At 29.4% G+C, this 16800-nt stretch overlaps 1 protein-coding gene across 1 annotated transcript in view; it reads left to right on the forward strand.

The window, feature by feature from the left end:
• Nucleotides 1-290: 290 nt before the first annotated feature.
• Nucleotides 291-16800, forward strand: part of HDAC11 (Histone deacetylase 11) — a 30835-nt gene continuing 14325 nt past the window's right edge. Inside the window, exons 1-5 of the mRNA XM_075378849.1 lie at nt 291-724; nt 7917-8069; nt 12105-12215; nt 15152-15243; nt 16518-16728. Of these exons, the coding sequence (XP_075234964.1) occupies nt 695-724; nt 7917-8069; nt 12105-12215; nt 15152-15243; nt 16518-16728 (597 nt within the window). The 5' untranslated portion in view covers nt 291-694. The remainder of the gene's footprint in view (nt 725-7916; nt 8070-12104; nt 12216-15151; nt 15244-16517; nt 16729-16800) is intronic.

The raw sequence follows: 16800 nt of genomic DNA on the forward strand, positions 1-16800 counted from the left end.
CGTAATACATTGTATAAAGAACACTAACGTTCAAAATAAAATTACCCTTTTTATCTCTTATCTACTATTTATTATGTAATTTTACCTACAAATCAATAGTGCATATTTTCAAAAATTAGCACTGATGTTGAAACTATAATAAATTATTTCCTAATGAAACATATTTAGAATATGGTGAAAATTGAAGTAAAATTGTAATATTTATAAAATCTTTCCAAACGTTTTGTTCTTAGTACTAACTGTTATTTATTTCTATTTACTACTTGTGGCTGCACTGCAGCATGAAATCTTTTACGTGTTATTTCACCGGGTATGTTATATTACGTTTTGTAATTTGTTAATTGTACTCTCTTATCATTGGACGTAATTACCGGATAATTGCTTGTAATTAAAAATATTAATGTTTAATTATTGTAACCAAATATTTAAGCCTTAACTATTATACCAATCGTGCAATAGATTATAAAACTATTAATTGAGCATTATATAAGTATTCGTTTACATTACTGCATATAAATATAATATAAAAATTAATTATGCGTATTTTTCTTATTGCAGTTTTGTAAATAATTGTAAACCACCGAAAAACGAGACGAAACTTTTTTTTACACTGTGATTTACGCTTCTTTGGCCTTGAATCAGCATTTTTAAGTTAAATATATTTTTTTATTTATAAAATATTTGTTTCAAAATCATGGGTAATTTTCGAAAGGATAAAGTAAAGGTAAGTCGTATCTAAAAAAGTTAACCAATTTTTTCATATAGATCGTGTAATCCCATTTTACTTATGGTTTTTTAATCTTGAAGAGATTGTTTTAATTATCCAAAAGAATTAATATATTTAAGAAAAGTGTATCAAATTTGGTTTATTTTAAAGATTAATATTTATTTATGTCTACACAATGAGGAATATACCCCAAATATTCCGCCGTTTAGTGATATACTTTTGTAGAAATCACAGACAATTTTTAAAAATTGTTATCAATAAATTACATTCTGACACCATACAGAAAATGGATATGAAAAATTGCTTAACTTTGTTCTTTGCGTATATAATTTCCAAAATTAAACAACAAGCACACTTTAACTTTTAAAACTTATTGAAAACTCATTACAACTGACAATTGCATATCAAACGTTTGTCACCTGATCATTACAATGTAAGATAATAGATAATATTTTATATATATATATATAAGAAAAACAAGAATACACCCAGTAATGCAAAGTATTTAATGCTTTAGCTTAAAATATGTTTGAACAATTCCGACGGTTGAAGATGCAAGGGTTGATGATCAGTAAATATTAATTTATAGCCAATTAGTGCATTTACTAGTAATGTGATGTGCTGGCTAATAATATGAATATGTACCAGCTTACTATATTAAATCAGCCACATGTTTTGTATTTTCTTTGGTCTTCCAAAAGTGCACTTCTTTCTCTGAGTAAAATATTTTTAATCATGCGTTAGAAATGTAATAACCACTAATTATAAATTTTATTACTGGAATTGATAATTAAAGATTTAGTAAGATATATATATATATATTATCTCGTTTGAAGCTGTGTTTTATATCAATAGAAAATACAAACCATAGCTTCACAAGAAGCTTTTTATGATGAATTCTTCTACTACAACAATATGCTGTCAATGTTATTTGAAATGAATAAGGATTAGTATGTTTTACGAAAAATCAATCTGTAAACTAATAATAATGATAAAAAAAGTCAAGATATACAAATGCTAAAACCATACAAATAACTCCTTACAAATGATGAAACTTTGATATGCTACTTTAAAGACAGTGAAGATGGATTGTATTGTAGTTAAAAATACTTAAGCCCCAGGGACTTTTTGTAGAGCCACTAAGTTGGAAGCAGACTCCCTGGATCCCTTGTTGCTGTGTCATTCATTTTATTAGGCGGGTAATTGTTTATTTGGTGGTTACATTTTAAATAGTTTATTTATTTATGGATAGAGTTGTGGATCGTGTTCTGATCTCTTAGGCCAGATTGAAAAAACTTGAAAAATTTACTGAAGTCATGTATGCTGAAAGTTACCTAAATTGTAAGAATTAGTTAAAGAGGTTGGTGAAATAAATTTAGGAAGCTTTTCTTCACTCACGCTGTCTTCTCATCAGCCTCGGCTGGGTTCAATCTGTAGCAGTATACAAATACAAATGATGGAGTATCTCTAAAGATCTCTACTTATTTAGCATAAATCCTCTGACCATTTAGCTAAAACCAGCTGAATACCAGTGAGAATATTGAGGTATCTCAGGTATTTTGCTTCATATTTTTTTTTTTTTTTTTTTTTTTTTTTTTTTTTTTTTTGTCTTCAGTCATTTGACTGGTTTGATGCAGCTCTCCAAGATTCCCTATCTAGTGCTAGTCGTTTCATTTCAGTATACCCTCTACATCCTACATCCCTAACAATTTGTTTTACATATTCCAAACGTGGCCTGCCTACACAATTTTTTCCTTCTACCTGTCCTTCCAATATTAAAGCGACTATTCCAGGATGCCTTAGTATGTGGCCTATAAGTCTGTCTCTTCTTTTAAGTATATTTTTCCAAATGCTTCTTTCTTCATCTATTTGCCGCAATACCTCCTCATTTGTCACTTTATCCACCCATCTGATTTTTAACATTCTCCTATAGCACCACATTTCAAAAGCTTCTAACCTTTTCTTCTCAGATACTCCGATCGTCCAAGTTTCACTTCCATATAAAGCGACACTCCAAACATACACTTTCAAAAATCTTTTCCTGACATTTAAATTAATTTTTGATGTAAACAACTTATATTTCTTACTGAAGGCTCGTTTAGCTTGTGCTATTCGGCATTTTATATCGCTCCTGCTTCGTCCATCTTTAGTAATTCTACTTCCCAAATAACAAAATTCTTCTACCTCCATAATCTTTTCTCCTCCTATTTTCACATTCAGTGGTCCATCTTTGTTATTTCTACTACATTTCATTACTTTTGTTTTGTTCTTGTTTATTTTCATGCGATAGTTCTTGCGTAGGACTTCATCTATGCCGTTCATTGTTTCTTCTAAATCCTTTTTATTCTCGGCTAGAATTACTATATCATCAGCAAATCGTAGCATCTTTATCTTTTCACCTTGTACTGTTACTCCGAATCTAAATTGTTCTTTAACATCATTAACTGCTAGTTCCATGTAAAGATTAAAAAGTAACGGAGATAGGGAACATCCTTGTCGGACTCCCTTTCTTATTATGGCTTCTTTCTTATGTTCTTCAATTGCTACTGTTGCTGTTTGGTTCCTGTACATGTTAGCAATTGTTCTTCTATCTCTGTATTTGAACCCTAATTTTTTTAAAATGCTGAACATTTTATTCCAGTCTACGTTATCGAATGCCTTTTCTAGGTCTATAAACGCCAAGTATGTTGGTTTGTTTTTCTTTAATCTTCCTTCTACTATTAATCTGAGGCCTAAAATTGCTTCCCTTGTCCCTATACTTTTCCTGAAACCAAATTGGTCTTCTCCTAACACTTCCTCCACTCTCCTCTCAATTCTTCTGTATAGAATTCTAGTTAAGATTTTTGATGCATGACTAGTTAAACTAATTGTTCTGTATTCTTCACATTTATCTGCCCCTGATTTCTTTGGTATCATTACTATAACACTTTTTTTGAAGTCTGACGGAAATTCCCCTTTTTCATAAATATTACACACCAGTTTGTATAATCTATCAATCGCCTCCTCCCCTGCACTGCGCAGTAATTCTACAGGTATTCCGTCTATTCCAGGAGCCTTTCTGCCATTTAAATCTTTTAATGCTCTCTTAAATTCAGATCTCAGTATTGTTTCTCCCATTTCATCCTCCTCAACTTCCTCTTCTTCCTCTATAAAACCATTTTCTAATTCATTTCCTCCGTATAACTCTTCAATATATTCCACCCATCTATCGACTTTACCTTTCGTATTATATATAGGTGTACCATCTTTGTTTAACACATTATTAGATTTTAATTTATGTACCCCAAAATTTTCCTTAACTTTCCTGTATGCTCCGTCTATTTTACCAATGTTCATTTCTCTTTCCACTTCTGAACACTTTTCTTTAATCCACTCTTCTTTCGCCAGTTTGCACTTCCTGTTTATAGCATTTCTTAATTGCCGATAGTTCCTTTTACTTTCTTCATCACTAGCATTCTTATATTTTCTACGTTCATCCATCAGCTGCAATATATCGTCTGAAACCCAAGGTTTTCTACCAGTTCTCTTTATTCCGCCTAAGTTTGCTTCTGCTGATTTAAGAATTTCCTTTTTAACATTCTCCCATTCTTCTTCTACATTTTCTACCTTATCTTTTTTACTCAGACCTCTTGCGATGTCCTCCTCAAAAATCTTCTTTACCTCCTCTTCCTCAAGCTTCTCTAAATTCCACCGATTCATCTGACACCTTTTCTTCAGGTTTTTAAACCCCAATCTACATTTCATTATCACCAAATTATGGTCGCTATCAATGTCTGCTCCAGGGTAAGTTTTGCAGTCCACGAGTTGATTTCTAAATCTTTGCTTAACCATGACATAATCTATCTGATACCTTGCAGTATCGCCTGGCTTTTTCCAAGTGTATATTCTTCTATTATGATTTTTAAAATGGGTGTTGGCAATTACTAAATTATACTTCGTGCAAAACTCTATAAGTCGGTCCCCTCTTTCATTCCTTTTGCCCAGCCCGTATTCACCCACTATATTTCCTTCCTTGCCTTTTCCAATGCTTGCATTCCAATCTCCAACTATTATTAAATTTTCATCTCCTTTTACGTGTTTAATTGCTTCATCAATCTCTTCGTATACACATTCTATCTCATCATCATCATGGGCGCTTGTAGGCATATAGACGTTAACAATCGTTGTCGGTTTAGGTTTTGAATTTATCCTTATTACAATGACTCTATCGCTATGCGTCTTGAAATACTCCACTCTCCTCCCTATTTTCTTGTTCATCACGAAACCTACTCCTGCCTGCCCATTATTTGACGCTGAGTTAATTACTCTAAAGTCACCCGACCAAAAGTCGCCTTCCTCATCCCACCGAACCTCACTAATTCCTACTATATCCACGTTTACTCTATCCATTTCCCTTTTTAAATTCTCTAGCCTACCAACCTTTTTTAAGCTTCTAACATTCCACGCTCCGACTCGTAGAATGTTATTTTTTACTTTTCTGGTGACCCCTTCCTTAGTAGTCCCCACCCGGAGATCCGAACGGGGGACTATTTTACCTCCGGAATATTTTACCAAGGAAGGCGCCTCCATTATTGCTTTTTAAAATGCAGAGAGCCACATTTTCTTGGAAAAAAAAAACAGCTGTAGTTTTCCATTGCTTTCAGCTGCGCAGTACTCAGAGGACTGAGTGATGTTGATATGGCCGTTTAAGTCATTGTGACTCACGCCCCTAACAACTACTGAAAGAGCTGCTGCCCTCTTTCAGGAATCATTCCTTAGTCTGGCTCTCAACAGATACCTCTCCGATATGGTTGCACCTTCGGTCCAGCTACTCTGTATCCCTGAGCACTCAAGCCCCCTCACCAACGGCAAGGTCTCATGATTCATAGAGGAGGTTTGCTTCATATAACTGAGAATATCTTTACCCATATGAGAATAGCACATGATGATCAACAACTAATCATCAAACATGTATTATAAAAATTTGCTTTTCTTCTGAATATAAAAACAGATTAAAGAGATGCTTCCCTGTCTCCTGAATTGGAATTATCCAGCTAAACTTAAAATCATTCCACCAAATTACACTGAAAGGTGGCTTTCCACTTACTCCTATCTCCATACCCTAATGTTTCTTGTTATCTCAGAATCTTCCCCTTTATTTATCCAGAGCTTTCATTTTGATATAATTTCATTTATTACCAACAATATGACACAGTAACTGTTAAAAATTTCAAGGAAAATAAATTTAAAAAAATTAAATTCTGTATTAGTATATTATTTTAAATTCATAAAATTTATTTCCTAATAATCTAGGATATGTGATAAAAAGAAGTTTGTGGAGATTTTATCTTTTTCATTAAATATTTGTGCGTAAAGATGGTATAAATTTATTAATATCTGATCTTTGTTACAATCGTTGATGTTAAAAATAAATAAATACTATAAAATAAAATAATACTATAAAATAAAATGAATATATACTAAAAAAATATTAAATATAATTTAAATATATATAGTATATTATAATATAAATATATATAAAATATATACTATAAAATAAATACTATATTGCATTGTAAATACTATAGTATTTACAATGCAATGACATTTTAAGTTACCATTCCAACCCTTCTGTATTATACTTATACCCATTTAACCCATTACCCATTATACCCATTTTTGTTATAAATGATTGCAATCTCATGAAGGTGTACTTAAAATTATTTGTTTAATAATAATCTCTCCAACTCCCTAAATATTTGATTTTAACTTATAACTTTACATTCTCTGTCACATGAAAACATATTGAATCATTTTATTTATGATAAAGAGTTTGCATATAATTATTTGATATTCTTATTGGATTACATTATATTATGTAATTTTTTTTTAAATTATAAGGTTGCAAATTTTTTGGAGGTTAGAATCATCTATGCTGGAAAAGACTTAAGAAGATAACTTGTGGCTAAATAAAAATTTTAATTTTCACAAATATGAATAAAGTACCAACAAATGGCTGGCCATTTGATTGTGTTTATGTTGTTGGTTTGTTTTTTTTATTGGTCCTTAGTTAAATGCACAGCCAGCAATGGTTTGACATCTCTATCGCAGTAAAAAAAGTTTCTTATAACTGCAAATATATTTGTTTAGAATGAGTGAATGAATTAATGTTCATGCATAAACAAATTTGGATGTATGTGTCACATTATTTTGGAAGGTCAAATTTAACTCTTACACTATATTTTTAAATAAAACAAAATTGTTTGACTAGTAAAACTAGTTGAACCTTTAATTTTAATTATAACTGGTAAAACTTGTGTTGATTATAAAAATAAGACCTGTTTATGAAATTGAATTGTGCAACCACTTAAGAATAGAAACATTTAATAAAGATTAGTGTTAATTTATTAAAGTTTTTGTTTCCTTATTTATAAAAATGGTAAGTTGATTTTTTTTTAATAATATGCCTGTATACTTATAATTTATTTATTTAATTTTTTAAAGTCTTTTCATCTATTTATTTTTTGAAAAAAATTAACGAACTTAACTTGTATTATTATATTAAATTAAATTTTTTGTAAAAATTAAATATAAAATTTACAACTCTTACGGGACATTTTTTTTAAAATTAGAAACAAGTGGCCCCAAGTCACTTCAGGAAGGCAGAATTTAAATAAAATAAAATTTTAAATTATTTTTGAGTCAGGCCTCTCCAGTTAATTGATGATAACTTGAATCTTGAGGAACACTAAACAATTCCGGCTTTTTACTACGTATGATAATTATTTATTCTAAATTGACAAAAAATTTTACTACATCCATTACATCGTTATATATATTCATATCTGCATGTAGTTGTCATTCATTGTACCATGATTCAAGCTTTTGCCGACCATTGTCAAAGAACTCTGCAGCCAGGGTACCTAGCCAGATACTAACCTCAACCATTGCTTCTCAATGTTTTCAAAGCATAGGATAGTTCAATCTTCGTATTTGTAAATAATTGGTAGTCACTGGGTACAAAGAGCTATATTATGCCTCAAACCCATTGGAGTCCTGTTTTTTCTTTAATAATCTAACTTAACCTAAGTCTGGGATTGCACCATACTATTATTACTATTATTATTTTATAATAATTAATTTGTAATAAGTAATTAACTTTCCGTAAAAAGTAACCAATTTTTATGGTATATTTTTGATATTTTATTAGGATACTGGCCAAAGTAAGACAACAAATAACTTGTGGTTTGAAATTGATTCAAATAAGTGGCCAATTGTATACAGAGATGAGTACAATGTTCGTTTTGCTGGATTTGAAAGACTTCATCCATTTGATTCAAATAAATGGGGTAATATATTTCAGGTAAATTACTTCTCCTGTAATTATAATAAAATATTTTTCTTTAGGGATATATTGTGATGTTTCCCAGCCTTTTTTTGGAGTAATCGCCAGTAAAGATTACTGGCGATTACTCGCCAGTAGATTAAATCATCATAAATCTATGATGTTTAAAAATTGAGAACTAAAATAACCTTTATGGAATTCACTATTTATTATTAATATTATGATTCTGAATGAAATTGTTTTATTCATAAGTAATAAACATAATATTTTTATATTATTAAGTTTAAGGCAAAAGGGAGTGATAAAATATTTGAATTATCAGTAACTTCAAACTGTTGAAATTTTACATTTGTAAATAGAAATATTAAATATAACTAGTATAATTTGGTATAAAAATATCTAATTGATTTCTGGAGAGTGGTTATTAATCAAATACTTAGCATTCTACTCATAATATTGCAGGTTGGATTCAGGGAAGATCTTTCTTCATTGAATTTTTTTTACGAATTCATTTTTTTAGTGCTTTTTTTTAGCTAAAATTAAATAATTTTAATTGAACTACCATACTTTTTTGTGTAAAAACATGTGTTATATAATATTTTGTGAGTTTCTAACAGATATGCTTTTTACTCTTAGGTTATATACATCCATGATGGAATATGTTTCCTGTAGCCTATTTAGTCAATAGTGAATATGAAACGAATTAAATATTTAATTTTCTCTGCACTCATCTTACATTTAAAGTTATGTAATCTGACTCATTTTCTAAATCTATAAAACAACCCTTTGCTAATGTAAAATGCTTCTCCAATTTTAAATTTGTATTAAAGTACTAAATGTTGACAGGACTTATGCGCACCACCATTGGTCCATTCTGCGCCAATAACAGCTAAAATAAAAATGTGAGCACATACAACAAACAAACCTATGCACCATCCCATATTATGAGATATGAAGACATGATAATTAGAATTATGCCAGTTAATATATTCAGTGAAAGTTAATAAATATGGTTGATAAATGAAAAAAATAAAAGAAAAGTAATGATAATTGTTCACTGTACAAGATAATACAAAAGTATGATATTAGAAATTTTTAACTAAAATGTTGATATAGACTAAAGGTTTGTGAAAAAGAACACTAAGCAGTTCAGGCAGCATCAGAAAACAAATATTTTTAAATCCTTGCTGAAAAACTATGTTTTTATTAAAAAATTCTAAGATAAGTAAAAATACAGTAAAATTGAAATTGTTAAAGCAGGATTAGGTATATAGAGCATTAAATTGGAAAGAAGAGTGAGTTTTAGATCAATAGAAGTAAAACGCAAAGAATCAAAAAGTTGTTCAGCGAGCTTATAAAAAACATTATATTGTGTGGCATCATTTTAACTTGAATGGTCATAAACTGGGAGTCTACTGCAATTTAATTATATTACATATATAAATTAATTAGTGTACATAGTATACCTCAGTATTTTAATTGCCAAAATACAATTAGAAAAGATTAAGAACTCTTACCAAACACATAATCCTTTTGGGAATTATAACATCATCACTAGTTTTTTTTTAAATTTATGTATAAATTACTTATAATTTTTTTAAAAACTTCTTAAGTATGATAATAATAATAAAATCTTCACAGTAAATAATAGTAATTGTAAACTCTTATCTTGTTCTCATTTGGAGAAGCAGATTTACCATAAGTTCTTGTGATAGTAGATGATATTAACAATAACAAACCAGTATATCAGATAATGGCTGATAAAGAAATAATAGAGGGTACACAATTTAATAGAATAAGTATGAAGATATTAATAAAAATTATGATAATATAATATTAATATTCTTTCATCTAAGAAGTGCTTAAATGGCAATAATGTGTTTCAAAGTACAGAAAAAATTAACTTTTTTGAAGAAAAATTACAAAGAGAATTTCAGACTTTTAAAAAAAATAGTATTAATAAAGATTAAAAATTAGACTATAATCTCATACAAAATTTTTATTATTTCTTTTAATTTGCTAATTTAAAGTATTATTTTAACTTTAAAAGGATTAAAAAATTTAATTTTTATCAATTCAGGTGTTTTAATATGCAAGAAAATAAATTTGCTGTATTTTTATTATTGAAACATACATTATTTGTAAATACTGTATGTAGTTCCAACATAATTAATCCTGTGCATTATTGAACTGTATTCTCATTCTTTGCATTTTTAAACAATGTATAACATGGTGTGTTATTAATATGCTGACCATTTTTGAACTCAGTTGTTAACTAATTTATGGAATAAAAATATATTTGAGTTGTATATAGTATTTTATCTCTATAAAAATAGTTGATATATATTAAAAAATGAGAAGAAGCTATCTATATGGTAGACAAGATCATTCTGTTATATCAGGGGATATCTGTGGTATATCCTATAATATACAGGTGGCCAAAAGTAACTTTTCCAACATTTTTTTTTTTAATGAAACTACAAATTAACTCAAAACTAATTTTTTTATCTTTAAATTAAATTTCAGTCAAAACTTGATTTACTGAATTAGGATTTGAAAGTAATATCTTTTAAATGCTAACCTCTGAAGTGTTCAGAAATCTAGACTCTTTTTAACATATTTTTCCTAGTTAAAACCAATATTTCTTGTGATATTGCTGCTATTTTGTCTCAAATGTTGGTTTTTTTAGCGTTTCTAAATTTTGTGGCTCATTTACATAAACCTTTTCTTTCAAATAGTCCCAAAGAAAATGTCAGGAGCCACACCAAACCCAGATACTTTGGAGGTCAGCGAAAATCTAAATTTCTCAGAATTATTTGATTTCCAAACGTTGACCTAAGGAAATCCATTCTGGTGTGAGCCGTGGCTCCATCTTGCTGGAATCTGGCCTCTTTGATGTCATCTCCAAGATCCGGGATGAAAAATTCTTTCTTCATTTGCTGATATCTGTCACTATTCACTGTCACCAAAACACCATTTTCTTAAATAAAAAAATTACGGCCTATTGATTCTTTGTTAAGAAAGAGCACACCACACCATAACTTTTTGTAGCTGTAAAGAATGTTTGTGTGTAACTTGGGGATTGGCGGTACCCCAAAAACGATCATTTTGTTTGTTGACATAGTCACTAAGGTGGAAGTGGGCTTCGTCACTCATTCACAAAGTAGGCAAAAAGGAATTGTCAGTGTTGATAAACTGTCGGCAGTATTTCAGGTGTAATGTGTAATTATTGGAGTCCATTTATGGGCTAATTGGATTTTGTAAGGAAACATTTATAAATCCTTGTGCAATATTCTGCATAATGATGTTCAATTAATGCTCAACTGAGTGAAACATTTTCGTGTTAGTATTGTGGTATTCTCTGAATCCTTACAGACTCAATATTTTCATTATTTCTGGAAGATCTTGTCATCCTGATCTTCTGATGTCTCCCACTGATTCAGTCTGTTCATATTTGTAAACCATTGCGGAGATAATTGTACCAGAAGGTGATTTTCTAGTTTTGTAAAACTTTCAACATTTTATTTTTTTCAGAAACACTCCTCTGACTTTTCAAGTAAAATGTGACTATTATTATTCTTTTTTTTGGAGGGTATACTTTTACAAAATGAATTTTGTTTTTATTTAAGTTTAATTGGAAAGAAATAAAAAATTATTATATTTTAATAATAAAAAGATTGTATTTTTTTCATAGGAAGTGATATTTGGCCCACTCAGTACCTGTGGACCAATACCTATAGGACCAATGATATAGGTCCAGTAGGTGTATAAAAGCGTATAAAATATCACAGTCTTTCTTATATACACTTCAGATAGACCAGTTGTTGAACTGCCTATATCAGATGTAAATGTGTGATGTTAATTAGTGAAATTATCTAGTGATATGTCTAAACTATGTGACTTCTAAGAACCACCTTGCTGTATGTAGTACATTCAACAGAACTTGAAGTGGAAAACTTATTTTATGATCTTCCCTTGTACATAGAAAAATAAATGTGCCTGAGTTTGTATGATTTTTACATGTTGTTTCTCTTTTTCTTACTTTTTTTAAAGTATTTGAAGTCACAACGTTTGCTTGATGAAAATTCTATAACTAAACCTGAAGAAGCAAGAACTGAGGATCTTTTAGTTGTTCATTCTATTGAATATTTAAACAGCTTAAAGGTAATAATTGATTATTATTTATAAGGTAACAGATTATTTTTAATTCTTATTGATTTTTTTGTGACGATTATCTTTTTACCAGACTGCACCAGGGGAATTTATTTATTTAACGCTAGTTAACATAGTAACACAGTGTAGTGACATTGGATCAACAGTACTCTGCAGAGATGCTAAGGCATCTCTACGCAGTCCAGTGTACATATAAAAAAATTACAAAAGTAGAAAGAAAAAATTGGAAGTAATGTATTTTTGTTGGTGCCTATGTATCTCCAAAATGATTGCTCTAGTTTTTGTGAAATAAAAACAAATAATTAATCTCATATGCATAAAGTAACAGTGGTGAATATTTTCTGTAATCTTGAAAACCAAAGTAATTGTTTGATAACTTTTCAACTGTATCAAAAAAGTGCTTGAAAAAGTGGTGTCAGATATATATTTATATTCTTCTATTAAGGTAGAGGGCATTATAAAAATAATTTCAGGAGTAATTTGTATCTCATGTCAGGCTGATTAAAACTGTTTTGTTCTGGTACCTAGCATACATACATATACCACTGACAAGTATATATTTTTTATACTATAAATTTATTTATATCATAACGACACTTAAAAAATATAAGAACCTGTGAGCATTTTCATGGAATTCAAATCTCCAGCATATTTAAAATAATAAAATGTATTATGTTTAAATAATATTGTACATGATAATTATAGAATAATTTTTAAATTTGAATGTTAGTTTTAAACATATGAAAATAAACAAAAGTGATGTACTAAATGATTAGACATGATTCAATTCTCATAATGTGATTTTCTATCACAATTTGATTATGTGTCTGTCTAAATTATAAATTACAGTCACAATATTATCAACTGACAACTGGTTAAAAATATGACTGAAAATGTTTTGAGATAAATTTAAGAAATCTTTTATTGTGCACACATCTGAGTAGTCCCTGATGCCTACCTGCAGTTATTGTGGTAATCATTTCATAAACCATATATGGTATTTGGTGCCTAAGAAGTAATTTATTTCTTTACCGCATTTGGTATTCCTGTCAGTGTCACATAGAACCCTCACTCACTCTCTTGTTTTAATTTCAAAGCCATGTACGAGTGGACACAATTACATTGTTGACGGGTGGTTGCTTGACATTTTTGGATGCATGAATGACAATGTATGGGACAAGCAGGACCACTCGTAATGAATGCTTTAACAAGGATCTGCCTTATAAAGCAAATTCCTTAATTGAGAGAGGTATGGATTTTCTGCCAGTAGTTTTTTAAATATAGACCAAGTAGTGGAAGAAAGATAATGCAAATCAAATATGTGTTGAGATTTCAGTTTGAAGAAGCACTGTCTAAATTTATTCATAAACATACTCAATATACTACAATCAAAAATTCATGATGATATTAAAAAAACTTTAATATGAAACCATTTCAAATAACTCTTATGAATGATTGGATGAAAACATATTTTATTAGCACAATTTCCAGTTGAGCTGCCCTGCATAAGAGTTGTTTTCTGAAGATGTGTAATTTATCATAGTTTGTGAACCAGAAGTGTGATTTTTGGGCTAAGGTGAATTCTTATTTCGTGTTTGGGTTGGAAGGGAATCCATCACATGTCATGATAAGGGCTAGAATGACATCGTGATCATTGGTTACCATATTTTTTTGAGGAGAACATGAATAGTGATATGAAGTCTCGACCTTGCTACACCTGACAACTATTGTCGGAAATAATCAGTCAAGAACTGTGATCTCAACATCAGTATGCAAAAATTGAAGAATCATGTAATAGTATGGAGGGAAGCCTTTTGAATTATTACATTGGAGATACTTCAAACATGTCAAGATAAATGTAGAGATGTATAACAGTGTATATTCAGCACGATCTACTGGATAAATAATTTGTAAGTACAAATACATTCAAAATATGTCCACAAATACATATTTAATAAAATAAAGATAAATGTATGTTTATTTTACAATAGGATTTTTTATTATTATGCAATAAACTTGTTAAAAATATTTAAAATAGTAATATAAATAATCACTATACTTACTGAAAATAATAAAAATTGATTTCAAAATGATAATTCATTACACAAATATGAAAATGTAATCTATGATAAAGTTGAAACTGAATTGGTAAGAAACGTTTTCAAGAAATATTTAAAAAGTTTTATTGAAAAAGAAAAACAAAAACCTATAAAATGTTAATTTAAAAGAGGTGGTCAATTAGAAAGTACTATTTATATTTAAAACATATAAATATAAAGGATTAATTTAAAAACCATTTTATTTGCATTAAAAAAAAAAAAATAGTTATTTTAACGAGTAAGGTCTAAACAGAAGCCCCTTTTTCAGGCTTCTAGATTACTACCATCAGAAATCAGATGATTTTTCATTTTCCACTTCTTTTATGATAATAACAATCATTTATTTATTCATTTGCTAAAATGTGTATTTAAATGTTTGTTAAATGTGTGATTATTTAATAATAATCATGGATTATAATGTGAAGAATTTTTTAATTTTGTTTTTTACTGTGTTAAGTTTTTTATCGTTGAGAAAGTGATAAAAAAATGAAACCAATATGGAAAACAAATAGGATTAAAATTAGTATAATCTTCTATTAAACTAATTGCTAATAAATTATATATTGGCATTAATCTTGCTGCTGAAAATCTAAGGACATGTTATAACTTTTTCACACAGTAAAAGTCTCCATACATCATTCCTTTAATAAGGTGGAATGAGGAAGTAAATCTGACTGTAAAAATATCGCCAAGTTACTTCTTTCAGAACCTAGAAAAAAGTGAGACAAAGCAGGCATAAAAAACTAAGTTATAAAGCTATTTAAATAATAATATTAACAACTTTTTTCTGTTAAAAGTTAATTTAATATCATCTTTTTTTTTAATCAGTGGAGCTGGACTGTCGCAAGGATTGCTGAAGTTGCACCACTTGCTATGTTACCAAATTTTTTAATACAACGATTGTATCTCAAACCTATGAGGTAAGTATGAAATTGTTTTTCTCTTGTAATAATTTAAATAAATTTATTATTGTAATTTATTGACCTATATCAAAATTTAGTGATTTGGCATGTATACAAGTGTTGGTAAATAAGAAAAATTTGGTTGATCAATGTATGATGTAATACATGGAAATTAAACACTTTGTATTGGTAGAAGACTTTCATTCATTTAGTGGTGTAAATTTAAATACTGAAAATATTTCAGTATTGTAAAATTATATATGTATATATTGTTTAACAGATAGTTTGCTAGGTATATATGCATTGTTTTTTCTCTCAGTGATTTTCTTGTGGGTTAACAAGGTCGATTATCTCCTGAGGGTTTAGGAGTTGGATATTACCATGTTATATGATTGCTAGAATGGATGAAATTGTTCCTTTAGAACCTTTTATCCCAGATAATATTGAATAGCATACTGGTTCCATCTGAGTAAAAAATGTTCTTATCTTCTGAGGGAATGTAATGAGGATGGGTGCTAACTTTTTGACAATGGTTTTAGCATTTTTCTTGTTGGGGTTTATTGTCTTATGGCTGAATTTCTACAAAGGTTACATCCTTACTCTTCTCCCATGTCTTTATCGTATTTTTTTATTTCTGCTCCATTTTTGGTTCTGTGATTTTGGAATTGGTCCAAATTGAAGGTGCCAGGACCTGCAGAGCTAGAAAAGTTTTGATGTGCCTTGTACAAAAGACTGTCTGTAGACCAACCCAAGATCTCTTGTTTCCTGTCCAGTGCTTGCACAATAATGCTAAGGGCTGACTGAAATACCTATCAGATAAATCTGGGGCCCCAAACCTTTCTAAAATAAGAGTAAAAAGTTCCCAGTATTTATTTATTCTCTTTAATGCCTTGTGATTTGTGCAGACTAATTTTTTATCCACAAATCTTGCATAACCATTATGATGCTAGCATTATGTTTCTTGGACCTCCCTAAGGACATTTATTATCAGTTTATAAAATCAATGATATTTGACCTATGGCTCTATGTTCAAGATTATGGCCCCCACTAACTTGCCTCTTTTTCACCTCAAAGTAAGGGGAAAAATAACTTATCCTTCTCATTTTGAGAAGGATAAATTAAACTAAAGAAGAAAACACAATCATCAAGTAACAGGCGATGGGAGAGAATACTGCATAGATTAGTGGATATTAGGTGCATTATTTACATTTTAGAATTTGATATAAAATTTAACATAACTTGTAGAATAAATATAAATAGCGCATGTAATTTTAAATTTGTTCTCAATGTAGGTATCAGACTGGTGGTAGTATTTTAGCCGGAAGACTGGCAATTGAAAGAGGATGGGCTATTAATATAGGAGGTGGCTTTCATCATTGTTCAGCAAATTCTGGAGGTGGCTTCTGTCCATACGCTGATATAACACTATTAATACGTTTCTTATTTAATGATGAAAGTTTGCGTGTTAAATCTGCAATGATAGTTGACCTTGATGCTCATCAGGTAAAAAAAACACACATTTAATACTGTATTTTTTGTGTTTTATAGGCTGATGTACATAAATGACCATAGGCT

This window comes from Lycorma delicatula, chromosome 11 (genome assembly GCF_047948215.1).
Source record: "Lycorma delicatula isolate Av1 chromosome 11, ASM4794821v1, whole genome shotgun sequence".
NCBI classification, from domain to species: domain Eukaryota; kingdom Metazoa; phylum Arthropoda; class Insecta; order Hemiptera; family Fulgoridae; genus Lycorma; species Lycorma delicatula.